Source organism: Vulpes lagopus, chromosome 10, assembly GCF_018345385.1.
Source record: "Vulpes lagopus strain Blue_001 chromosome 10, ASM1834538v1, whole genome shotgun sequence".
NCBI classification, from domain to species: Eukaryota; Metazoa; Chordata; class Mammalia; order Carnivora; family Canidae; genus Vulpes; species Vulpes lagopus.
Genome location: NC_054833.1, coordinates 55,838,018 through 55,865,204, shown reverse-complemented (window position 1 = coordinate 55,865,204; position 27,187 = coordinate 55,838,018). Strand labels below are relative to the sequence as shown.

General features: G+C 43.9%; 1 protein-coding gene across 2 annotated transcripts; it reads left to right on the top strand.

The window, feature by feature from the left end:
* On the top strand, window positions 1-21,851 carry CFAP300 (cilia and flagella associated protein 300). Of its 2 annotated transcripts, XM_041772837.1 has the most exons (7): window positions 1-199; window positions 346-427; window positions 5,906-5,981; window positions 11,232-11,398; window positions 15,405-15,577; window positions 20,304-20,370; window positions 21,191-21,851. In XM_041772837.1, the coding sequence occupies exons 1-7, from the start codon at window positions 90-92 to the stop codon at window positions 21,317-21,319; spliced, it is 804 nt and encodes a 267-aa protein (XP_041628771.1). In that variant the 5' UTR covers window positions 1-89; the 3' UTR covers window positions 21,320-21,851. The 2 variants fall into 2 exon arrangements, with proteins under 2 accessions (XP_041628771.1, XP_041628772.1); XM_041772838.1 differs by lacking the exon at window positions 5,906-5,981.
* The last annotated feature ends 5,336 nt before the right edge of the window (window positions 21,852-27,187 follow it).

Genomic DNA, 27,187 nt, shown 5'->3' with positions numbered 1-27,187 from the left:
CCGCCGCGCCGCGCCGCGCCGCGCCGCGGGGACGCCTGGCCTCCGCGTCTCCATGGAGACGGCCCCGCTCCGGCTGAGCGACGTTGGCGATGGCGGCCGGGGAGCCGGGGGACTTGGACGGCTACTGCTTCAGATTCCTGCCTCAGAAAACCTTCCAGTGTCTGAGCGCCCCAGAGACCGCCAGCCGGCTCCGCCAGTGGTAGGACCCGGGGCGGCGCAGGACGAGGCCCGGCGGGGCTCGGGGCCGCGGGAGGGGGCCGGGGTGCGCCCTGCAGCCCGCCCCGCCCCGCCCCGCGCTGACCCCTCCCCTCCCCTCCCCTCCCCTCCCCTCCCCTCCCGCCGCAGGTCGATGCTGGGCCGAGTCGCGGCGCAGGCGTTCGGCTTCGACCAGACGTTCCAGGCGCACCGCAAGGACGACTTCCTCCTGGTTGGTGGAAGGGCGGGGGCGGCGGGGAGACGGGCTTCAAGGGAGCCACGCGGCGGGGGAGCGGCTGCCTGCTGGGACCTGCGGCGCCCAGGGCGGAGTCGGGCCGCGGGGACCAGGCAGCAGGACTGCTGACCTGACCAGCATCAGGCCATCCCCCGCAGAGGGATGAGAAGGGCAGCCTGCTGGCCACTGCGGCGCGCTTCCTTCCCCAGTAGCACGGCGCCCCGGCCTGGACGCCCCGAAAGGCGGGAAGCGGGGTGTCCGGTGGTGCTGCAGCCTGCGGGTCCGAAATCCAGCTGTCAGCGGGGGCCTGCTCTTGCCCCTGCCTGGCGGCTGCTTGCCCCCGAGGCGCAGGTGCTGGTGGTCCCTGGGTGATGCTGGGTGCAGGTCCCCGGGACGCAGGTGCTGCTGCTGGTCCCAGGACGCAGGTGCTGCTGCTGGTCCCAGGACGCAGGTGCACAGGGTGGACTCTCCCTTGGTCAGACCCCAGGGTGCCATGGCCGCCTCTGCTCTTCTTACAACACCGGCCATGGAATGAAGGACTCCCCCCCCCACACACACACACACCCCTTTTCTCAAGTATAACCTTTCAACTAATTATATCTCAACAATCTGCTTTCCAAATAAGGTGACTTGCTGAGGGTCCAGGAAAGCCACAGATGAGGGGATGGTGACGGGCACTTTTCAACCCTTAAAAGAGAGTAAATTGGTTAAATATGTTTCCCTTTCCTTAAAATAGCATTATAATAGTAATACAATATAGTGCTCTTATGAGGCTACTGATGATCACATGACATTTTCAAATAATCATGGTTTAATTTTCTTGATATTTATATTTTTCATTCATACCAGCATTGGCTTTCAAATTGATAGAAATTTTTTAAGCCAATATTTTAATTCACTGAGTTAAAGTACTGCAAAAATTTTAATATAAATCATCTATTCAGTAAATATTTGTCAAATATTTACCACATCCCTCCTAGAGGATGTTGAAAAGATGAAGAGACCTGATCCCAGCTTGCAAGGCATGTAGAGTTCTGGAAGTGAGAAATGTAAAAACTTCTCTACAACACAGTAAAATAATTGCTGTAACGGAGGATAGCTAAGGTGCCTTAGGCACAGAAAGATCACCCAGTGCAGGGGCATTGAGGTCAGGAAAAATGCATGGAGGAGGGTGTAAAATTAGTGTAGGTTGTTCCAGAGACAGAATTCTTCAGGAGATTCAAGATTCATCCGTGAAACACAACAGATTTTCATAATGCTAGACAATTTTTTTTCTAAATTTCAAGATCTTCATGTTTACTTATAAATATTCCCATATTTCAGTTCAAAGGAATGCCCTTATAGAATCATTGATTTTACTCCTATAACTAATTTGGAGGACAGAAAGCATTAGAGCTCAGACTGTGGCCCAGACAGGGATTTACTTTGCAGCTAATGAACCTATAAGCTGATGGCCATGCAAACCCAGATTCTCCCCTGATTTGGCCTCCGGTCAGTGTCATGTTCCAGTTCTACCACTGCCACCAAGCTGTATGACACTGAGCACATGACTTTGCCACTTCCTCAGCTTCCACTTACTTTTCTGCAAAATGATGACAATGCTTGGCATGGAAGTATTCTTGAAAATGAAAATGATGCTGACTATCTGATTGATTATTAAGGTCAAAGGAAATTGGGGCATCCGGCTGGCTCAGTCGATAGAAGGTTGCAACTCGTGATATTGGGACTATGAGTTCAAGCCCCATGTGGGACGTAGAAATGACTTGAAAATAAAATCTTTTAAAAAAAGGATTAAAGGAAATAATATAATATTTAGCAAAAACGGTTGGCTCATGAGTAATGTTATAGTTATTAATATTTGCATACTACTTTACAAAGTGCTTTTCTATAATAGTAGGGGATTCTTGTGTGCCACATTTAGCTTTCAGCACCTCATATACATCTGTCACTAATGTTTACAACAAGCTGGTAAATTTGGTGTCTTGAGCCTCATTTTACAGCTTAAGAAGTGGAAGCTCAAAATGATTACATAATTTGTGCAAAAATGCCCAGCAAATGGTAAGAGCCAGAGGCCTTTTGACACAAACTTCCATGTCATTTCTACTCCAAACACTCATAACTGAACAGAGGGTATTGCTTAAAACTAGAATTCCAGATTTTAAAATTTCCTTTTCAATTTTAAAAACAAATTATGTTCCAAAAGTTCATTTGCGAGAGAAAAAATAGATGGAAGGAAAGAACCATTACCTTGGCAAGCATTTCTGTAGTCCCTAGATCTGTCCAGATGAACAAGACACCATTAGAGAGAAACCGTCCCAAACTTGCACTGCAAAACGAGAAGTTCTGTGACATTTGCCATGTGCGCAAGGTCCTGAGCTGGCACAAGAGAGAAAACCATCTCTTTCTTTTTCATTTTTGTTTCCTTTTTCTTTTTCTTTTTAATTGAGGTGGTCAGAGGAGGGTTTACAAAAGACAAGCTACTTGAGGTTGGCCCTGAGGAATAAGGAGGAGTTTGCCAGGTAGACACAGTGCAGGGAGAACATTAGGTGGGTGGGAGGGTATTTCTGACCTTTTGTGCCACGTGAGAGTTTGGGCTCTATCTAGCTCATGAAGAGTCACTGTGAGGCTTTCGGGAAGCCTGTAACATTTAAAATATTGAGGTTCCCTTGGCAGAATATGAAGAGTAGGTTGTTAGAAAGCGGGCTGGAAACTCTTGTCCTCCGGACATTGTAGGGTACACCGAGTTCAGACCTCTGCCCCAGGATGGCCTGAAGCAATGTTTGGGAGAAAGGCAGTGCTCTAGGACTGAGAATAAGGCAGAGGAGGACGTGCAGGAGGAGCGTTTCTGATTTGGTTGACACAGTGGTCGTTGACGCCATTAAAGCCACAGAAAATGCAAAACAATAAACAAAGGAAATGAGTTTAGTTTCAGGCATTCTAAACTTGAAGTGCATCCAAGTGGCAGTCCCCTAGATTGTTGAATCTAAGCTCTTGCTTCGAGTCTCAAGAGAGAGCCCTGGGCTCTACCCTCCCCCTGGGACTAAGGGTAAGGAGGGCCGTCTTCTGCATAACAACGTGCAAGGAAGCAGCTAAGAGTGCTTTCTACAGGTCTGCACCACATGTCTGCTCACACATCACGGCCTCACGCCACGAGGACTGGAAGGCACATACATTGAGCCAAGCACATTGTTGTCCCAAATAGAATTGGATTCCTTAAGGAAGAGGAGAACTGATACTGGATCAAAAACCAGCAGTCTAGGGGCTCCTGGCTGGCTCAGTTGGTAGAGCACATAACTCTTGATCTCAAGGTTGTAAGTTAGAGCCCCACATTGGGTAGAGAGATTACTTAAAAATAAAACCTTTAAAAAAATAAATTAAAAAAACTCAGCAGTCTGCCAGATAGGTGAAATTAGTCAGATATCATATGTGTGGCATATATTAGACATACATTTAAAATTCTATATTATATAAAATAGTATGTTAATTTAGAAATACTTTCCCACTCTCACATTTTGTGAAACGAGTTTATTCTAATTTTACGTATAGTTTGACATCAGTGTCTTTATCAGTGTGACTTGTTTGTGAATCATCTAATATATTTCCAGAGCACATCAGCAGCCCTAAAGCTGAGATCTAGACAATCCCTTCTAATGCCTCACTGGAAATACTATAAGAAACCCAAAATATCATTTGCATATATTAGGGCAGGGCTTTTTAGTGTTGTGTTTTGTTTTTATTCTTTAGGTGTATAATTAACCTCAACAACATAACAACTCTCATGTTGCTTTATTTGAAGGGCCTTTATGAAGACTTCTTTCCATTGGCTCTGTCAATTCACTGCAGGTCACTTAGATTCCTTCCATTTGTAGTGGCCTATAGAATTCAATAATAAGTTGATAATAAAAGATTTGAGTTGATACTCTTCCCCCCAGGAAAAATGACTATATATGAATTTAATTTTCCCCTTTACTGAATTTTGCAGAAGACATCTAAAAAGCATTCAAAACCAGTATTAATTAATTCCAGCTTATGTTTCTTTTCAAAAATTCAGGTAATTGCACACTCTTTAGCTTGAAAGAGTGTATTAAGTTATAAGACAACTTGCTTTTTTTTTTTTTTTTTTTGAGGAATAGTCTTAGGGAAAGTAATTGGGCATACATGATACCTGTAAAATGTTTACCTGTATCCCTGCACCACTAGAATGTAAACTCCATGGAAACAGGGATTTTTGCTTGGCATCATGTAGGCATTCACAGATACCTGCAGATTATATTTATCTTCACTCTACACACCTGGTCCTCTTCACTGCTCCCTTTCTCATGTGACATTCATGCAGAAGTTCAGGGGTCACCTGTGGTTCCTTCTCTCGCTGTCTGCTCCTTCTAAGGAGTCATTGGATCCATTCATTTCTCTGCCTCCCCCTGCTATTGCGTAGATAACTACGTGAGCATCAGATCTTTTTGGATTACAGCAGTGCCTTCCCTCCTCACCATCCTCTTAATAGCTCCTCAGCTCATTCTCCACATTGCTGCCAGAATGAACTGTAAAAATACAGGACTAGTCACATCTTCCCTTGTTAAATCGCCTTGGTGTCTTCCTATTACCCTTTGATCGAATACTCATCAGTCTAGATCAGTTTTACATCAAGATCAAAATTTGTGACTTGACCTACAAGATCAATAGTTTAAAAACTAGTAAACAAAGATTCCCAAAAGTTGAGCAGTCAGGCTGTCCTGATCATGACACTAAAAAAGACTGTTTTTAGGTGGAGAAATTAGCAAGTTTAAAGTCTGAGAAACAAGACCCATTCAAGGAAACTAAGAGGCTCAGTGTGACCAGAACTGAATGAGCAGAATGAGAGGTCAAATGTGCCATTTTCTAGGTGCCTTGGGTAGAATTCAGTTGCTAATGACTTTGAGAGTTAGATCTAGTTGAGGAGATGGGAGTGGCCATTACTAAAATAATTGCTTGGGAAAGTAAGATTGAAGGAAATCAAAGTTTTCAAATATATAGCTACTTACTTTTCACTAGAAATCATTATTTTATATTTATGAAGCCCCCAAAGATATCCATAGTACAGTGTTGTTCATACTTGAAGTTAACAAAACTTCATCTCTTTATAAAACATTTATGAGATGGATGCCTGGGTGACTCAGTGGGTGAGCATCTGCCTTCAGCTCAGGTCATGATTCTGGGGTCCTGGGTTCGAGCCTCCCCACCCCCTTGGGCTCCCTGCTCAGTGAGGGGGTCTCCGTTTCCTTGTCCCTCTGCCCCTCCCATGCTCATGCTTGCTCCTTTTCTGTCTGTTAAGGAGAAAAAAACAAAACAAAACATTTATTAGGCATTTTATCCATTTAAAATTGTCCCTCCCCAATTTGAGTTAAATGAAATTTTACTATAATTGTTTTAGAAGTTAATTCTTACTATTGTTTATAATGAGGTCTCTAACTAACTCCCTTCAAATTTGTATTTTAGGCTTTTTTCAAAGACCCAAATGTTATTCCCAATTTGAAGTTACTTTCAGATTCTTCTGGACAGTGGATCACATTAGGTAAATAAAATTTATTGTCATCTTTTCAGATGACTGTTTTATTTTGACAAAATTTTACTTTAGGAATTTTCATTATTCAAATACACACTGTGAATCATGACTGGCTGGTATGATATGTCAGAGGATCACGCCAAGCCATGCCCAAGTCTGGCCTGCATTTCTCTCCTAGGAGCCCACTGCTCCGGTCATGGCGCAGCACACAAGATCACTTGTTTTCTCTCTTCATTCATTTGGAAAGTATGTCTTGCACACCTTCCATGGACTCTGTTAGATGCAGGGAACAGTGAGGTGAATACAAGAAAATGAGTATTCAAGAAACTGGCTGACATGTAAAAAAAATAGCACAATAATGTACTACCCTAGCAGCAGGAGCAGAGGGAGGAGAGTGTCATGGAAGGTTCCACTGATGTGAGAGCATTTAGGCAAAATCAGTTGGGACGGGCAATGGACTTCTGACCAAGGAAGCAGCCACCATGGAATGTTCATAAAATCATATATAAAATCATGGAAGAGAGTCTTAAGTTCTGAAAAAGAGAACTTTATATACATAATAATTTCATATTACAGTGAAACATAGCTAGAAATCTTTTTTTTATTAAATACTTTTTTAAAAGAATTTATTTATTTATTCATGAGAGACAGAGAGAGAGGGAGAGAGAGGAGAGACACAGGCAGAGGGAGAAACAGGCCCCATGCAGGGAGCCCGATATGGGACTCGATCCCGGGCCTCCAGGATCACGCCCTGGGCTGAAGGCGGCGCTAAACTGCTGAGCCACCGGGGCTGCCCAGCTAGAAATCTTTTTAAAGAAAATTACCCAGGGCCCTTGGATGGCTCCATCAGTGAAGCATCTGCCTTCGGCTCAGGTCATGATCCTAGGGTCCTGGGATTGAGTCCCACGGGCTCCCTGCTCTTTATAAAACATTTATTAGATGGACGCCTGGGTGGCTCAGTGGGTAAGTGTCTGCCTTCAGCTCAGGTCATGATCAGGGGTCCTGGGATCAAGCCCCCCCATGGGAGTCTCTTCTTCTGCCCCTCTCCCTGCTTGTGCTCTCTCTTTCTCCTTCTCTCTCTGTCAAATTAATAGAATCTTAAAATAAATAAATAAATAAAAGTTAGATGGGGTTGTTTTGGTAATTGTACATTGTGTGTTCATGGAATTCTAGTTGTCTTACATAAACAGTTCATGATATTAGAATTAATAGGGCACATTTTACTGCTTTTGGCTAAAGACCACTGCAAAATTTATAAAGCAAAAAAAGCTGGTACAGTGTGATCTTACAAAGTTAAACTATGTGAGCAAATGTACTTACCAGCTCAAAATCTTCAAAAGGAAATAATCAGAGGCATGTATCATAGTGTTTATAAAACATGTTTACAGTAACTTCAGTCAATTCATTTATAAAAATGAGGTTCGTTAAAAAAGTTGAACTTTCCCCTGTATCAGTACATACTCCCCAAAACAGTACTGACTTTTTTCTAACTTTTAAATAAGGCATTGCAAAAAGAGAGGTTCCAGAATTCCACATGTGCCTAGGAGAACCAATTAGAAGTACTCTGAAAAATGAGGCAGGAGAGGTCGCACTCCATTTCAGAGGCAGAAGTTTCCAGTGGTTTGCTCGTATTCTTCCATTAGCTTGTTTTTTATCTCCTTCTGCCAGCTTTTCTTTTTCTGACACATCAACCATCTTCCCTCTTTTTCCTCTAGAAGCCTTTATCAGCAAAGTAAACACTATTTAAAATGAGAGAAAAGACACTCTTCTAACAGGTGAACCAGTTTGGAAGATTGCAGTGAAAGCACCTCTGTCACAACTGGCTGTAGCCCCTGGACTGCTGGTTGTTGGGGCTGCTCTGTCGCCTCCACCAGCGGCACGGCCCTCATTACAGAGACATGCTGCGTACTTTTCTGGTTGACGTACAAGGTTTGCTTCTTTTGTGCTCAGTTAAGGGCATTACATTCATTACCTCCTTTAATTCTCAAATGACTCAGAGACATGTTATTATATATCCCTGTTTCACAAAGGAAGAGTCAGATTCATGAGCTAAGTAATTTGCACAGTTTTACACAGCTGGCTGGGCTCAGCAGACTTGAGATTCGAGTCCAGGCTCCAGAATTCAAGACCCCCACCTCTCCACTATCCTGCCTCTGCCATTTCAGCTTTAATGGGGTTGTCAGAAAAGCGCCAACTTGGGCAAGCAAATAAATAGGAGACACCTTGTATATTTTAATGCTAGTATCAAGGGAGAAAATACATTCTTTGTAAGTGATCATAGTAGTACGGTACATATCCTGTAAATGCTGGAGACATAGGTTTACCGTATTTCTACATAATAGCACATGCTATGGATTGAATTGTGTCCCCCCAAAATTCTTATGTTGAAGCTTTAACCCCCAAAGTCTTACTCCCAAAGATGAGGCCTTTGGGAAACAATCAGGTTTAGGTGACATCGTGAGGGGCCCTCAAGCCAGGAGAAAGAGCAGAGTTCTCAACTGTGTGTGGACACTACCGAGAAGGCAGCATCTGCGAGTCAGGAAAAGAACCTTTGCAAGGAACCAGATCAGCTGGCACCGGGGTTCTGGGCCTCCCAGCCTCCAGAGCTGTGGGAAATGCATGTCTTTTGTTTAAACCACCCAGTTTCGGGTACTTGGTGATAGCAGCCGAAGTGGACGAATAAAGATGTTGGTACAGAGACGTGGAGTGTGTCTGTAACAGGCCTGGAGATGTGGAAGGGGCCTTGAAACTGCACCGTGGGTATTTGCCAGGAGAGAGTTGTGCGTCCTAGCCCCGTCCTGGATGGTAAGTTGAGTCTGATGAGGTTGCCTCCAGATACCTGGGCTTTGTGAGCAGCAACTGGAGGAAAGACAAGCCGTGAGAGGGTAGAGAAGTTGGCTAATGAGGTCATGTTTTGTGGAAGGTGATAAAACTGTGCAGCTGGGAGGGTCTAAAGCAGGTGTTGCCTGCCTGGGTCTTCCCAGATGTTCATAAGGAAGGAAGGAAAGAGATGGATTGAAGAAGGAATTGTGAAGGAGGAGCCAGAGCTCAAAGATCTGGAATATTCCCAGCCTCTTCATATTGTAAAAAAACGAGAAAAATTTGTCTGAAGAGAACAAACATGGCTGAGCCACCACTTGGTCCAGAGAACGTGTGTGAGTCGGACCCAGGTGGCTATGTCAGCAGAAGCTGGGTGGAGGTGTGGTGGTAACAGAGACCCTGTGGGATTGAGCTGTGGGGGTGGGGACAGACACGGACATGAGAGCTGTCGGGCTGCAGCAGGACAGCAGACTGCATGGCCCCTCAGGTCATCAGGCACCCTGGGCTGCAGGAACACGGAGGCTGGGCCACGACCTCAGTGGCTCAGGGAGGCAGAGCAGAGAAACAACGAGGCTGAAAGTCTAATGAAATTTGCCTTTCCCGAGTCTCAGGCTTGCTTGGGACCATCAGCCCTTCCTTTCTGCTTCCCCCATTTGGAATGGAAATGTTTCTTCCATCTCTCCCCATACTGTTCTGAAAGCATGTAACTTGTCTGGTTTCACAGGTTCATAGCCGGAGAGGAATTTTGCCCCGGGATGAATTGTACCTCCAATCTCACCCATATCTGATTGAAGTGACAGGGAGGTGATACTTGGGACTCTGGACTCTAGTGTTGGTGCTATGATGAGATGACCCTTTGGGAGCTGTTAGGGGAGCTTAAGTGTGTTTGCACAAGAAGAGGACACAAATTGGCAAGGAGCCAGGGGAGAGTGCTATGGATTGAATTGTGTCCCTTCAGAATTCATTTGATGAAGCCCTGAGCCCACCCAAAGCCACCAGCTCAAAAATACTATTACATCCAGGGCTTGGGACATCAATATTTTAATTTTGGAGGGACATGATTCAGTTCAGAGCAAATGCTGTTTCCGTGCCTCAGATTTAAGTGGTTTGGGTTTCATTACCTTTTCTCACCATCCAAACCATCCTGCCACGTCCCACGTCAGAGCTAGGGTAGGCTTACTAAGTAGGCATGTCGCCAAGTGATCTGGGGGACAGGCCGGCCCCATTCTGCTCCTGCTTGCAGGTGGTGTGGGGGCTCAGACCCACCCTGTCATGTTCTGCAGTCTTCCCTGCCCCAATCCCCCAGAGGGCTTTCCTCCTGAAACAAAAGGAGATTTTCTTAGCAGCAGAACTCTTGAAATTGCTGAAACAGATGCAGTTCCTGTCTCCAGACACCCATCATGCCCCCCCCCACACGCCCCACTGAGGACCAGACGACAGCCGTGGGTCCTAGCAGGACTCTGGGGGGACAGCCTGAGGAGAAAGTACGGCTACTCGCCAGTGTTACTCTTCTCAGGCTCAGGCTATTTCTCCCCCGTATCCAGGAGTGGGGTCACCAAGGGCTATCCGGCCAGCCCTGGGGAAGGGGTGTAGTGGGGACAACACGGAAGAACAGCAGCCCTTAGATCTATGTGTGTGTGTGGGGGGGGGGTGCACACAACAGAGAGAAATTGAGTGATTCATTGAGGCAACAATAAAGATAGTCATGTCAATCCTTGTGTCTTTCTGTCATTAATTAGAACCTTTTGTAATGGAAAGTCTGTTCCTCAAGGACACATCCTGGCAATAAGTTAGGTCTGAGGAAAAGAACTAGAGCTACCAGAGGAAGAGAGAAAAGACACTGTGCTGTGAATGTCTCTAATTCCAGGCTTGTGAGGACTTGATCAGGGCCTGCTTTGAGACTCACCTTGACTGGGAAAGCTGTTTTTCATAATAAACACTGTAAATGAGATCACAAGGGAGAAATTTTTAAATGGAGAGATAAACTTTCAAGACATCCTCAGGACTTTAGAAACACCCATTATTATGTACGTTAATTAAAGTTTTTGTAATATGAATTATAAGGCATTGAACATAATACAAATCCAAAATCATCTCACAAAGTCGTTCCTATGCTTTTATAGGCAACTCTGACATAGAGATTAAAGCTGATAGAACACCTCTGACACAAAAAATGTATTTCATTTTCAAGCATTTTCGAATTTATATATCCTTCATCTAGGTCTGAAACGGTGAAATTTTGTGACAGACTTTTAATGATTAATAAAAATAAGCAAACAAAATAAGAATTTAATAAAATCCCTAAAATAATGGTCTTTTAAATATATCAAGATGTATGTCATATGTGGCTACTTAGAATCTCTGCATGATGGTACTTGTTTTGGAAATAATTGAGAATACTAAGTTAACTTTTATATCTCTGTAAAATAATTTTTACAGGAGCTGAAGTGAAAAAAATTGAAGCTACAAATGTTCCGTGTACACAGCTTTCAATGTCATTTTTTAATCGGTTGTATGATGAAGATATTGTACGAGCCAATGGACATATTATTAAATGTTTAGATTCTTTTTGTGATTCCTTTCCTATTTCTGATGAGTTACGAAAAGTAAGTACAGATTTTTAAAATTTCACTAATAGCATTTTACTTCAGGAAATGGTTAATGTCAAAAATATTTTGCCTGCCTAAAATACATAAAATACCTTTTATCAATGAATAATGATCAGCAATAGTCATTACATTGGTAGTTTTTTTTCTTGGATGGGACTTTTAATATCAAATTAATTATTTGTATATTTCAGTTTTTCAGCCAGATGCTACTGACAGTAATGTGTGCAGGCCAGAGTTGCTGCTAAACATGCAATGTGCAGGACAACTTCCCCAACAAGATGATCTGGCCCAGAGTGTCAGTGGTGCTAGGGTAGAGAAACCCCAACCTGCTCAATTTTTCTTCAGTATGAGGCTCTTAACATATCAAATGAATATTTTAAAATATCCCTGCGAGGGCAGCCTGGGTGGCTCAGCAGTTTGGCACTGCCTTTGGCCCAGGGCATGATCCTGGAGTCCCACGTCGGGCTCCCTTCCCTGCATGGAGCCTGCTTCTTCCTCTGCCTGGGTCTCTGCCTCTCTCTCTCTCTCTCTCTGTGTCTCTCTCTCTCTCTGTGTGTCTCTCATGAATAAATAAATAAAAATTAAAAAAAAATAAAATATCTCTGTGATAAAAATATTTTTATATCACTGCTGAGATTTTTAAAAAGCCATTTGATTAACTCATTTTTGTTTTATTGAGGAGTGTATTAAACTTGAATCAGAAGACATAGATTATTTACCTAATTCCTGAGTTATTATTTATAAGATAATTACTTTAGACAAATGACTCAATATCTAGAGTCCCAAGATTACTTATCTGTACAACATAGAGATTAAAATGCCTATTACTTATTTATGAGAAGGGGGTGGAATGCCTGGGTGGCTTAGTCGGTTGAGCATCTGACTCTTGGTTTCAGCTCAGGTGATCTCTGGTTCGTGAGATCAAGACCCATGTCAGGCTCTGTGCCCAACAGGGAATCTGCTTGGGATCCTCTCTCTCTGTCTCCCTCTGCCCCTCCCCACGTTCATAAATAAATCTCTAAAAAATGCCCATTTGAGGTGCCTGGCTGGCTCAGTCAGAAGAGCCTGTGACTCTTGATCTCAGGGTCATGAGTTTGAGCTCCATGTTGGGTGCAGAGATGACTTAAATAAATTTAAAAATCAGGATGCCTGGGTGGCTCAGCAGTTGAGCATCTGCCTTCGGCCCAGGGCATGATCCTGGAGTCCCCAGATCGAGTCCTGCATCAGGCTCCCTGCATGGAGCCTGCTGCTCTCTCTGCCTATGTCTCTGCCTCTCTTTCCCTGTGTCTCTCAAGGAATGAATGAATGAATGAATGAATGAATGAATGAATGAAATCTAAAAAAAATAATACATTTAAAAATAATAATAAAATAAAAATACCCAGTCTATCTTTTCAAATTGTTGAGGTAATGAGTTCAGGAAGCATTTAAATGCACTTTTTAAAAAATATGAAATGTTAAAATGAAATGTATTATTATCATTGTTTTAATTATGGAGAAAGACTATTTACAAAGTGGTTAAAACTAGGGCTTTTTTTTTTTATTGGTTTATTTAGAGAGAAAGAGCAAGCGAGCATGAGCAAGGGGAGCAGCTGAGGGAAAGGGAGCGGGAGACTTCCCATTGAGCTGGGAAGCCCCATGTGGAACTCGATCTCAGGACCTGGGATCATGACCTGAGCCAAAGGCAAACGCTTAACCACTGAGCCACCCAGGGACCCCCAAAATTCAGCTTTGGTATTGAATAGACATAGGCTCAAATCTAGGCTCTGTTACTTAATGACTGATACTTGACCTCTCTTTATAAAATAGGAATGATATAAGAATTATGTGAGATAATGCATTCAGAGTACCTAGCTCATGCCTGGCACTTAGTAAGGTTCCAGGAATGTTAACGACTTCTATTAATTCCTAATATTATCCTACATCGAGAAGGGAGATAACGGAAGTCTAATTTATTGCAAATCCAGGAATGTCATCTGTAGGGACTAGAAGGCCTCCAGCCAGTCTGTGTTTACCTACACTAGTAGAACACCTAAAAGAACACTTAGTTGAAGAAAAAACTAAAATTAAGTCAGTGAGAATAACCAAAACATAATTGAAGAGACTACATATAGTTGCTCTTCAGTTTAGTGAAGGTATATTTACGTATGACAGAAGATAATGTATGTGCTACCAAGCGAGAACCTGATGATGATTTCTACTCTTCCTTCCCAAGGACTGGAAAGTCACCCTTAGAAAGTGCCTCTGGGCTAGTCTGGGCGTCCTCCCCTGTGGGCAGTGGGGCAGCTGTCTCTGTCCCTGAGCACCGGTGGCCCGCCAGTCTTTGCCTCAGGGCTCCCAGCCCCAGTTGCAGAGAGCTCATCACCCCTGGGGCAGAGACCCTGACCTGCCCAGGGGCCCAGAGGCGGGTGTGACCTGCCCAGCTGCCCGCCTGTTCATTTCCAGGAGCAGCACCTCAGAAGGAGTGCTGGGCCCCTGATTTTCTGGCTCACTCATGCTCTCATGCTCTTTGCTGCTTTGCAGCAACAGGGGAGGAGGTTTTAACTTGGTTGCTTTCTGGCTGAAAGAAAATAAATGACCTCCAGCTTTCACCTGAACCACAAAGCACAGATTGTGTTGGCAGAGTGTGTATTGTAAGGACCAATATCAACCTCCTTCCCAGCTTGGCTTCCAGGCTCGGCAGCCTGCCTCTTTAACCAGTGCAGGGCTGTTCCCTGGGGCTAGACCCTGACCACCCCATGTGAGTGAGTGCATGGGCATTAGCCACACTGGGGCTGTGTGTACATTTATTCCCCAAACAGTTTCATTCCTGTCATCTTTAAATTGCACAACCTAATCAGTTCAGTTAAGGAGAGTGCTCATGTAAGGAATGCATTCATTCATCATTCCTGAGAGCTTTAGTCACCCTTGTATTAGGCCGGATCTTTAGGTAGCTTCAGTATCACCTCATTTCCTTGTGGGGAGGGAGGAGAGATGCGCACACCCAGGGAGCAGTGAACCTCCGCCCCTTCCCCTTCCCTGTCTACTATGTGCAGTGTTGGTTTCATAAGCTCAGTGTAAGTCACCTGCATGTAACCAACACCACAGAGCTGATTGTTGCTAAAATGCCTCTTGTCTGGTGACCTTGTGACAAATGTTCATTGGAGATTGAGGTATAAACAAATCAACTGAAAAAATGTATATAATAGTATGTGTGCATCACCTTGTTCAGCTCAATGCTACTTGTCTATAGCACACTGTCTTGTGAAGGAGCAATGGGGTGTCCAGAGAGCAAGGGCCAGTGTAGATGGCTGGGGTGTTTCTGGAGGGCCAGCAGGAGAAAGAAGTGGGCCTGAGGGACGACTTACCTGAACAGTCCAAGACAGAGCAGGTGGGTGGGGAGGGGATGGTAGGCAAGTGGCCATACATGCACTTGGGGCTCTGCTCTGGAAACACCAATATGGGGTCAGCCGTAGGCTTTACAGGGTAGGGAGGTTCTTCCTCTTATTTGCGGCTCCTTGTTTGCCCAGATTTGGGGTAACTCCACACTAACAGTGCAATAGTAGCAAAACAATGACTAATGATATAAATGAGAATGAAGGTGTGGACAGGAATAGAAGGCTTAGATGCACATTTAGTCCTTTCGCTGGACGTCACTGCCTGCCGAGAAGATGGATGGAATGTGAGTGCCAGTCTCACAGATCACTCTGAGTTGGTTCTTAAAATAGGCGTAAGATTCTTTATAAAGAAATAAATTGGGGATCCCTAGGTGGCTCAGCGGTTTAGCGCCTGCCTTCAGCCCAGGGCATGATCCTGGAGACCTGGGATCGAGTCCCAAGTCAGGCTTCCCGCATGGAGCCTGCTTCTCTCTCTGTCTGTGTCTCTGCCTCTATCTCTCTCTCTGTGTCTCTCATGAATAAATAAATAAAAAATCTTAAAAAAAAAAAGAAATTGAAACTTTTGAAAACAAAAATTAGAACCTCAAATCATGTTACATTAAGATGAATTTTATCATCTTCCATAGGTTTTGCTTGTGGAAGACTCAGAAAAATATGAAGTGTTCAGCCAGCCTGATAGAGAGGAGTTCCTGTTTTGTCTTTTCAAACATCTTTGCCTCGGTGGAGCACTTTGTCAGTATGAAGATGTGCTTCATCCATATTTGGAAACCACAAAGCTTCTCTATAAAGATCTAGTGAGGTAAGGTTGCCGATGACAGCCAGGACACCTCTGGCTCAGGGAACATATGGTGGTTCATGGTGAGATCACCCGGCATCTGCCGTTCTCCTCTGAGCATCTAGAGTGGAAGGAGCCAGTACCCCCAGCCTGGGTCAGGGGCCCCCGTGGCTCAAAGCGCTCTTCTCTGGGACCTGCCTGTCCTTGCCTTCCCTCACCCCGAACGCTGCTCTGTCCCTGTGGGCACCTGCCCCAGGCCGCTCTGCACCTTTCAGGAGAACGCCAGATCCCTCAGCACATGCGAATTTGCTTGGCAAACAGTAAAACATGTATTACCTTTGTTCTGAGGAGGTGGAAGAATTTTCATCTGGGCAAAATCTTTACCTTTTCAAATTAATACCAAATCCTACTTTGTTTCACACATCCCACTAGGGTTTGTTTGGTTTTTTTCTTTTTGAAGATCAAATTGGAATAAAACCTTTATAATTCATTTATTTATACTTTCATCGAATTGAGTTTTTCAGTGTCACAGATCCTGTATCACTTTTATAGGCTGAAGCGATAGGAACAGTGAAAGCAAAGGGTCCTAGGCTTTAGTTAGAAAATTTTACTTTACTAGGAAAAGAGCAGAATTAGCTTCTCATTAGATTCTTGGTTGTTCCGCTAACCTCAGTTCTCACCCTGCTCTGTGTGTACTGTAACTGTACAACACACTACACAATTTTGTTCTTACCAAGCTTTTTAAATATGGTTTAGGGATCCCTGGGTGGCGCAGTGGTTTGGCGCCTGCCTTTGGCCCAGGGCGTGATCCTGGAGACCCGGGATCGAATCCCACATCAGGCTCCCGGTGCATGGAGCCTGCTTCTCCCTCCGCCTGTGTCTCTGCCTCTCTCTCTCTCTGTGACTTTCATAAATAAATAAAAAAAAAAATAAATAAAATAAAATAAATATGGTTTAAAAACAAAAAAAAATCTCTTTAATTTGCTTCTGATTTTTGTGAAAAAGTTATCATCAATATATAAAGATTGTGCAGAGATATATTAGAATTTCAGAAAAACATATACATATTTATATCCAAAGTGTTCTGTCCTTATCATTGCAGTTCATGATAACTTGGAAGCTGGTTTCTAGCACTGCCTGTAGATAAGATACCCCTCGGTGTGCCACAGCACATGCTCACACACGTGTGCACACGCTGCTGCCAGCACAGTGTGCTGTGCTCCACTGGCCACATGAACCTGAGGAAATGTGCCATGGAGAAGGGGATTCGGTTGGAAGTGTTTGAAATAGAAATACTTTCAGAACGTAAACTTTGAGGAAGCTAACACTTTCCCTAGCATCTGTCTACCCTACTGGCTTTTCACCTGTGACTCTCGCCTACGCTCCTTGGGTGCTAAGGAAACGTACGCTCCAGGGGTAATGGCCACTCGTGAAATGAGGTGTCAGAACTCAGGGCATCCCACAGAAAAAACGGGCACTGTGTCCACAGAATCCCTCTATCAGGCAGCTGGCAGGTATTGAAGTTGTGCACAGAGCTCTGGCGGGCTCCAGAGAGATGACAAGAGGAGCCTCACATAGTCCTTGAGCTTAAGGAGATTACAGGAAACTCACATATCATAGAGTAATTGTTTAAAATCTTTTTTAAGTAAAAATTTTCATAAAATCAAACATTCAATTTTGGATAGGCAAATGTTTGCAGCTCTTGATACTGTAATAAACACCCTGGGAGTTCAGAAATTGTCAGGGTGGCTGTGCGCATGTAGGGCTGTCTGATGGAACAGAACTCCCGAGGCAGGGGAGAGGGGGTGCTTTGTCCCCTGTCATTCCATGCACTATGGGAAGGAGCCTAGTCCCAGGATACCACTGCTCATATTTGAGGACATTAAATATTTCTCTGGACAATCCGAATTTAAGCATACTTATGAATTTCTTTGCTGAATGAGGAGGAAATGTGGAATTGTCCTCCCAAAGCAACTTTGGTAGAAAACCATGATTCGAATAAATATCTGCTTAAGATGGCTTAAGTGCCAACGGGAAACAATTGAATGGATTAAACGATTGGGATCCCTTCAGAGCTACGTTGTTTGGCTTCTCACTCACTGGCACCACTTGTGCCTTTCTGACTTCGGTCATGTTGATTTGGGCGAGATGCTGCGTCATTTGGGTAAGGGAAGGATCCAGGGTGGATCAGAGTAGCTGTTATCAAGGAATGTGGGAAGCACAGGTGCAACTCCAGGTGTCATCAGGAGTTTCTCAGAATCCTGAGCCAAATTTCCAAACAAGTCATTGGTATGAGCCAGATTAACCATATTTGTTTTTTCCTGTCCTTCCCTTGAATTTTGGGTGTTTTCACATTTTTTAGAAAAGCATCTGTTGTCTTTCTAATTGTATGCACAGTAGCTGCTTTGCATTATCTAACCTGCCCTTGGAGACAAACATCATCACCAATCCACTGCAGACCAGAAGACCACCCTTGGTGTCAGTGGAGGGGAGGCCACATTACAGAGCTTGATTTTAATGGGCTCTGTCTGGCTCAGACAGAGGGGAAAAAAAAGAAATTCTTGAGATATTTTTTTCCCTCATCCATTATTACAAGTCCTATAAAATAACACTTTTCAAATGTTCTGGAAAATGCCTTTTCAAGGATTAGGGTTCTTGTAAATATAGGTAGTACTTTATAACCATTCCATTGGAGAGTCCATGACCAGTTGTTTTGTTGCATTTCAGAAATGTCTATGCAGAAATAACTGCATAGTTACTATTGGTATCTTTGTCTTCTCTGCTTCCAATATTAAACACATGCTCTTGTCAGAGTTTTTAGAGGGGTTTTCCAAATTGCATATCCATCCCAGATGTGAAATTTTATGATTTTATCAGAGAGGCATACGTTATGGCTTTAGATGCTAATTAAGCATCTGATTCTTGTTTCTTTTTTTTTTTTAAGATTTTATTTATTTATTCATGATAGTCACACACACAGAGAGAGAGAGACAGAGACAGAGACACAGGCAGAGGGAGAAGCAGGCTCCATGCAGGGAGCCCGACGTGGGATTCGATCCCGGGCCTCCAGGATCACACCCTGGGCCAAAGGCAGGCGCTAAACCGCTGTACCACCCAGGGATCCCGGGATTCTTGTTTCTTAAAGTGAGCAGAGTTACCTAGAATGGTACAGTCACTCAAACATACTAACACCATAAACGTGTTACCTACAGAAAAGGAACTACCATTTGAACCTTATTAGAAGGTCGTTCCTAATAGAAATAAACCATATTATTCCATTTTATTACCTCTGATCCTATATCACCATTACTTTAAAGTAGCTCTAAAAATAATTTGTCTTATTTTTTATAGATGAGGTAGACTATTACCTGCCTGAAATCTCCTAGGAGAAAAGGAAAGGTAGAGTGATGGTGGTCAGCACCCTAGGAAATGCAACTAACAATCATGCTGCGTCAGGTCTGTGGCATCCACTCACTCACTCACTCACTCACTCCAGATAACCATGGCTTTTAAGAGTGCTAGAACATAATTTCCATATAGTTTTTTAAAAGAGTGATTGTATTAATGGTTTAGAAATAAAATAATGATTTCTTAAAATCATTTATGCTAATTTCTGAGGCTGGATCCCATATTGAGTGTAAACATGTTGCACTGACCATTCTAGGTAACTGCTCACTTTAAGAGATATATAGAAATTAACTTAGTTGGATGATATCTCGGTTTAAATTTGAATGAAATGTTTTAAAGATAAACACTTTGACCCCTGAAACCCAGACCCTTAGGTCTGGCCACTCCAGCAGGTATACGAGCTCATGCACACTCACACGCAGGCTCACACTCATGCTCACAACTCAGGCACAGTCATGCTCAGCACAGTCCTCCTTCTCCCTCCTCCTCTCTGCCTCCACATTGCTCTTCACATAGAGTGAAGGAGAAGCAGTGCTTGGCCCTAATAAAGTGAAGAAGAGGGATATCTTCTGTCAGATGTCACTTACATGTGTCCTACATGCTGCATGTGTTTGCACAGGGAAAGGAGCTGCACGCCAGGTGTGTGGCAGACTGCAGAGCGGTACAAAGATAACGTGTGCCACTCTCCATGGCTTGTTCCCTCATTCGCACTCCCTCTCCCATTACACTTTGCCACAGGGAATCTTCTTGGGAAGAGTGACTGGGAGAGACCTACTGGGAGAAAACGATTTCATTCAACACAAGTTAATCATCCATAATTCAACAAATAGTTTTCTTATCCTTATCCCACTCAATTCTCGGGTAACCCTACAGGGAGCCATAGCGTGCCTACTTCATGGGGAGAGAACTGACATCAGGAGAGTTCATGTTGCCCAGAGTGCAACAATGATGGCTCAGGGGCAGAACTGGCATGTGTGTGAGATGGTTTAATCCCCTGGTTCACATGCTCATACCTGCCCCATGTAGCTGTCTACACCCCCATCTGACTCTTACCAATTCCTCTTCTTCCAATAATTGTCTCTGGCCCAGGAGACCTTCATCATCAGACCTCACAGCCTCCGACCTTCCATCCAGTTGCATTGTCTGCCATTGGTCTGGGCAACCTCACCCCGTCCATGGATGAAACTGCAGACTTGGTGCTTTTCAAACTAGTCTTGGTGGACGCTATGTATTTCTGTTGTATATGAATAAGAACACGTGAATACTAAAAGGGCTCGGTATTTTAAATGTATGATGCCAATGCTTGCTGTATTCAAAATGTACCTCTTTTTCCCTATTTTAGTGTCCGAAAGAATCCTCAGACCAAGAAAATACAAATTACTTCTTCTGTCTTTAAAGTCATGGCTTATGTAAGTCCTGAGGGGGGTTCGTGAGCGATCAGTTTGGTCTCATGTTATTCAGAGGCTGTGGGAACTCCAGCAAGAACAAGTATGATATCATGCCTGCAGAAAGGATGAGGATTCTTAGTTCTTTGTTAAAATTCAAAGTTGATAAGATATGCCTTTGTTTGGAGAGCCATACGACCTCCCCACTTCTGTTGTCCGTGTCTAATAATAGTCCTTACCGCCGGAAGACCTGAGCCTGACTGATGGAGTAGGACGCACTTCTCAGCTCAGCCATGCTGCAATCTATGTGGCAAATAAGTGCAAATGCCATAAATGTCTTTATATCACAGAATCTGATGCTCAAATTCTAGGGTCAGACAGAAGATGATTAGCACATTTGAATCAGTTTCTAAGTATCTCTATTCAATCACTGAACAACTATTGAGTATCTATTGTGTATCAGCTACTGAGTTGGCCCTGGGCATTTTTTGTTGATAAACAGTTGCTTCCCTCATAGTTGGTAAGGGCCACAATCTAAAAGGAAGCAAAGATAGAAGAAAATTGCAAAGTAGAGATGTTTGCAATATTAGCACCTTACAAACACTTTTTCACAAGGTAAAATTTCCTTTTGGACTATAAATTCCTTAAGGTCAAGAATTATGTGTGCTTATACAGCACAATAGATGGGGCCATCAGTAAGTATTTTAAAATATCAGTTAATTATCAATTTATTGTAAAAGATTTCATTTATGTTTCATGACATTTTAACAGAAAACATATATTAATTAAATATGTTATTATTTAATGTCATTGTAGACTAAACAGTTGGCTTTATCTCTTTCAGGACTCTAATGGTGTGTGCTACCCTTCCACAAAGAGTCACGAACAGACATTTTCTTACTTTATCGTGGATCCAATCAAGCGTCACGTTCATGTTTTATATCACTGCTATGGTGTGGGGGAAATGTCTTAACATTGTTCTCTCAGATGATCTATTTTAATATTGCTTTACTTACCAATTTTTAATGCCAATTTATAGGTAAACATTTATTTTGCAAGTTAATTCAAGAAAAGTATAGAGAGCCTGCTTAGAGCAGAAGGAAACAAATACCACGGTGCCTTTTTTAAAATTTATCTGGAATAGCAGTGTAAGGACCAAATTCCATCCATAACACAATCAACAACAATACAGTTTTTTTTTTTTTTTTACAAAAAAACTGGGAAAGTCACAAAGAACTAAAAATCTAGTTCATATTTGTTGCATTAAGAATTAAGTAAGCCCTCAACTTTCCATGTGTTTTATTTTAGAAGCTAATTAATTCTGGGTTGAAATTGTGGCAGAAAACTGAACATCGCTCTATTGATCAATAGGAACTGTTAGCTTTTTAAATTTGAGTTTCATTTTATTACATAAAGATTTACATCTCTAGGGCTGTAGAATGCATAATGATGCCTTGGCTTCTTTGTCCCACTTAAAATCCTGAATAAAAAGTAATGTTCTGGGGTGCCTGAGTGACTCAATTGGTTGAGTGTCTGCCTTGGGCTCAGGTCATGATCCCAGGGTCCTGGGATGGAGTCCCTCATCAGGCTCCCTGCTCAGTGGGGAGCCTCCTCCCTCTCCTTCTGCTTACTGCTCTGCCTTCTTGTGCATGCATGCTTGCTCTCTTTCTCTCTCTCTGCCAAATAAATAACATCCTTTTTTTTTTTTTTTAAAGTAATGTTCTCAGGGCACCTGGGTGACTCAGTAGTTGAGTGCCTCCCTTCGGTCCAGGGTGTGATCCTGGGTTCCCGGGTTGGAGTCCCACATTGGGCTCCCTGCATGGAGCCTACTTCTCCCTCTGCCTGTGTCTCTGCCTCTCTTTCTCTCTGTGTCTCTCATGAATTAAATAAATAAAATCTTTTTTTTTTAAAGTAATGTTCTGAAAGTAATCGTAAACTCTTATCACATAATAAACTATAACCTCCCACATGTGAAGAGAGAGCACTGCCATGATGATATCCAGGTGGCAGATGATTCAAGAGCCCGGGGTCTTACATTCTCCTATTTCCTCGTTGCATTCACAGAATGAATATGTGACTTAAAATATTTTAATGGAAAAAATAGGGGCATCTGGCTGGCTCAGTGCCTAGAGTGTGAGACTCTTGATCTCAGGGTTGTGGGTTCGAGCCCCTCACTGGGGGAAGAGGAAGGAAGGGAGGGAGGGAGGCATGACTGACATGTGTCCCAAAGATGATAAGGAGCGTGCAAGAAATGTCAAGACTTTGAGGGGAGGCAAGTTTGGAATACCTGTTTCTGTGTTGTAAGAGTAGGGATGAGAATCTGCAATTTGTACCTGTGGATTTATCTGGAAAGCACCTGGCAATTGGGATAGAGAGCTCAGGACAGTTTGTTTCACTTCTAATACAGTGTGTGCACATTAAATGCCTATTGAATGAGAATTTCCCAGTTATGTTCCTAATATCCATAGGAAACATAAAATTAAGAACTAAAATGTCACACCTGTCATGCTGCATACCACACAGACTTTACAACCTGGGGACCCTCTCCTAATTATAATTAGTTGGTCAATCAACCTTTTTTATGTATTAGCTCTGTGCATGGCACTGTGCTGCTTCCTTTGGGAAAGCCCACACTCCGTCTAAGCCTGGTGGAGAAGGGGATCTGTTCGAGTGTGCAGGTGGAAGAGATGGCTGTGAACTAGGCTCATCTTGGCCTGGCTTCCACAGAACAGTGGGTGGGGTGTCAGCACCCAGGGAGGAGAGCTGGGCCACTGGGTGTGGGCATGGGCAGTGGGAAGCGAGGGGTAGGAGGGGGCAAGAGCCAGGCCCTGGGGTCAAAGTCCAGAGGTCAAGGTGGGAAACCCATCCTGATGGGTGGCCAGCATCCTTTCTCTGCTTTACAGGTGGAGGAACAAAACACCTTTGAGGAAAGATGGCTCCATTGCTTTGGGATGATCATTTTAATGACCCCTCTGTGATCATGCAAATTCTTGGCATTGAGGGTAGAACAGCCCAGCAATAAATAATTTGGGCCCGCATCCAGATCACCTGGATTCTTTTTTTTTTTAATTTTTTTTTTTATTATTTATTTATGATAGTCACACACAGAGAGAGAGAGAGAGGCAGAGACACAGGCAGAGGGAGAAGCAGGCTCCATGCACCGGGAGCCCGACGTGGGATTCGATCCCGGGTCTCGAGGATCGCGCCCTGGGCCAAAGGCAGGCGCCAAACTGCTGCGCCACCCAGGGATCCCTGGATCACCTGGATTCTTACTGCCACCTGCACCCGACTTGCTGTGTGACTGAACTAGTTAACTTCTCTGTGCGCGACTTGGCCTCATCTGTAAAATAGGGGAAATGTTAGGGTTCGTCATGGGTTATTGTGAAAATTACATACATTAATACACATTATTTGGCTTGGAATAGTGCCAGTATGTGTGGGCTTGGGCTCTTTTCATTCTTCACCAAGGAAATATGATAAAACCAGGAGCTCAACGGTGCATAATAATGTAAAAACCGGTCTTCCTCATGCTCAGAATTGCTTTTTTTATAGGTTCTACTATTGCTAATTTGACTGGATAGAGTACAAGAGTTGGGAGCACAGGCTTGCCTGCTCTGGGCCCCAGAGAATATAGAGAACCTAACCTATGCTTGTACTCCCAAGAACTTATTTGCACACTTAGAATTATTGCTCACCTGGTCTATCTGTAATCATGTGATGTCTATCAGGAAGACGACCCGTGTCTCTGTGCCTCACCCCCACGTCTCCCCTGTGTAGTGCAGTGCCTGACCCTCAGTATCTGTTGATTGAAGGAGAGAAGGTGGCCCTCGAAACATGACTGCAGGTGTGCAGAGGGGTGGGGGAGGTGGATAAGGAGGGTGGGGAGCATCCTCACATGAGGGTCAGCCACAGCCAGCCTGTGGTCCTGCTGTACACTGTTCTACTCTGGACGCAGCCATGCTATTGGGTCAGAACTGTCCCCAGGATGGCAGCACCTCCGGCAGCTGGTGCTAGAACTGCCCGCTGCTACCTGCGACCAGCAAAGGGATGGGGTTTCTCTGGAGTGAGAAACTGACAGTGGGGACTGGTGACAACAGAATCATTTTCTGGGACTTGAGAGCATTCTTCAGAAATTCTGAAAATTACTTAACGGAAGAAGGTGGCAGAAGTATAATCTGGACAATTCTAAGGGGCCTCAGTCTGAAGACCAGAGAACTTGGGACACTGGGGTCCCAGGAGGGATGAATGACCAGGTGGCTCCAGGGATGACATGACTGCACTGCCCAGGAGTTCTGGGCACTAATGCAGAGGAGACAGATTGATGGACCTGCTCACAGGGCTGTGACCACAAAGGTGAGAAATGTAAATCTTTTTAGTAGGTGATGCGTAGCCATCATGGAAGACTTTGCGGCAGGGCATCATCAAAGTGGTGTTCTAGGAAGATTAGCCTGGCAGTGATGAATTGGGGTGAAGAAAGTCCAAAGTCTAGAGATCGAGTAGAAGATCATTGTACTTGTCAAAGCATAGAATCGGCCCATCTGCATGACAAGCAAGGGAAACCTTTCTGGGCATCACAAAGGATATGACAATGGAATGCGCACCAGAAAAAATCAAATATGCCCCCCAAAGTCAGCAATGGGGTGAATTATGACATGTTGAGTATTTGAGGTACAAGGACTGGGAAGTGGGAGCTGTGGTAGGAAGCTGTGGTTGGGGAGGGGAACTCCCTCGTCCTGCCCATGCTTCCTGTTCCAACCCCGTGTCAACCCGCTGTGGTGGTTACAGCTCTTAGAATCTATGACGGCTTTGACATGGGCTGCAGGCTTCTCCTTGGCCAGCGGACCAGCAAGGATTGTCCATGCTCCACCAGTGTTTGTGGATTGCCTGCTCTGTGCTAGGCAGCAAATCAGATGACATTTGCACATTGGAGAGTCTGCGCTCTAGCGCCCGCAGCAGTGCCAGGTGCAGTGAGATGTGAAAAGAAACACCCAATTACTCTCCAGAAACCTGAAGTTTAGTCAGAGACCTGACACATCCACAGATTTTCATGTTTTTCAGTCTGATGAACTTGAATGGTATTATTTTCATTGCTCTCACTTTTTGTATGAGGTAGAACATTATTTTGTGTATTTCCTCAACCATGTATATTGATGATTGTGGGGAACCCCACAGCTGGGAACCAGTGCCCTGCTGTCAGAGAAGATACAAACAATAGAACAAAGAATAACAGGGACACACGGGGTCTTCCAGTAAAATCTGCATTAATTGGCACAAAAGGCCACAGTGAGGCCACAGTTAGCGGTGTCCAACTGGCAGACCAGCAGCCACTGTATCTGACACCCTCAGTGTCCTGACCTGGCACAAAGTTTAAAGGTCACGGAGATAGGCCAAACTGAGTTTAATTAAGGTGGTTTGCTTTGGGTGCATTTTTTTAGAGTAAAAATATGTCACTTGGCCTTAGCCAGCACTAGGAATCTGAATTATTTTTCTTACCTTTTTTGTTACTAGAAAGGTGTGTGAGAGAAATGGTCAAGGGAAACCAGCTATGACAATATAAACTAACTTTTATTCAACTAAATTCTTGATCCAGTATGTATTCTCAAAACATATTGTACAATGAAACAGTTATTCTGCCTAAATGTACCTCACACCTATAAGGTTAAACACGCCAGTGAAGCTCCAAGGGAACCAGGAAAGGCTGGTTGATAATGAAAGGGAATTGAAGAACATTTTAAAAGAAATGACGGTCAGGTTACCCCACAGGCTAAGCCTGTGGAGGCTGTGACTCTTAACCTCAGGGTTATGAGTTCCAGCCCCATGAAGAGAGGATTTAAAAATAAAATCTTTTAAAAAAAATAATAAATGACAGTCCTGCAACTACTAAAGGGAACTAGAGGGTATTGTGTTCAGTGAAATAAGTCAGAGAAAGATGTAACATACAATATCACTTATTGTGGAATCTAACAAACAAAAAAAACCAGAAGTGGGTTCATAAATGCAGAGAAGAAATTGGTGGTTTCCAGAAGGGAGTGGTGGGGGGACGGGTGGAACAGGTGTCGGATGGAGGGATACAGATCTCCAGTTAGGAAACAAGGCCCGGGATGAGCAGTACCGCACAGGGGGCAGAGTGGTTTCTACTGTAACGGCGCTGCTCGGGGACAAATGGGACCATGGTGCTCTAGGGAGCGCCCAGAGACTAGACCAAACAGCCAATGTCTGCTGGATGCTAGGCATAGTTTGAGTCCTGGGGACACTATGAACAAAATGCAAAACCATGGTTTCTGAAAAACATATAGTCTACTGATAAAAATATAAAATACTTAAAGTAATTATAAATTACGATTTTTCTAGGAAATAAATCAAAAAGTGCTTAGTCTGAGGGGTACCTGGCTGGCTCAGTCGGTGGAGCATGGGACTCTTGATTTTGGGATCACATGTTTGAGCCCCATGTGGGCATAGAGCTCACTTAAAAAATAAACAAATTTTTTTGAAAAAAGTGCTTAGTCTGAGAAGACTCCTCTGAGGCGGTAACATTTGAACTGAGACGTAAGCATATGAATGTTTTCAGGAAAACAGCACTTGCGCAGGGCCTGAGATGGAGATGAGTTTCGTGTGTTCCAGGAGCTGCCAGACGTCACAATGGCGCAAAGGAGGCACGAAGGAATGGCAGGAGTTGAAGTTGGGGAAATGGCTCACACACGTCTTATAAGTCAATGAAATGAGTTCAGACCGTAATGGTCGTGCAACAGGGAACCACTCAAAGGCTTTATTTTATTTTTTTAAGATTTTATTTATTTATGACAGAGAGAGAGAGAGAGAGGCAGAGACATAGGCAGAGGGA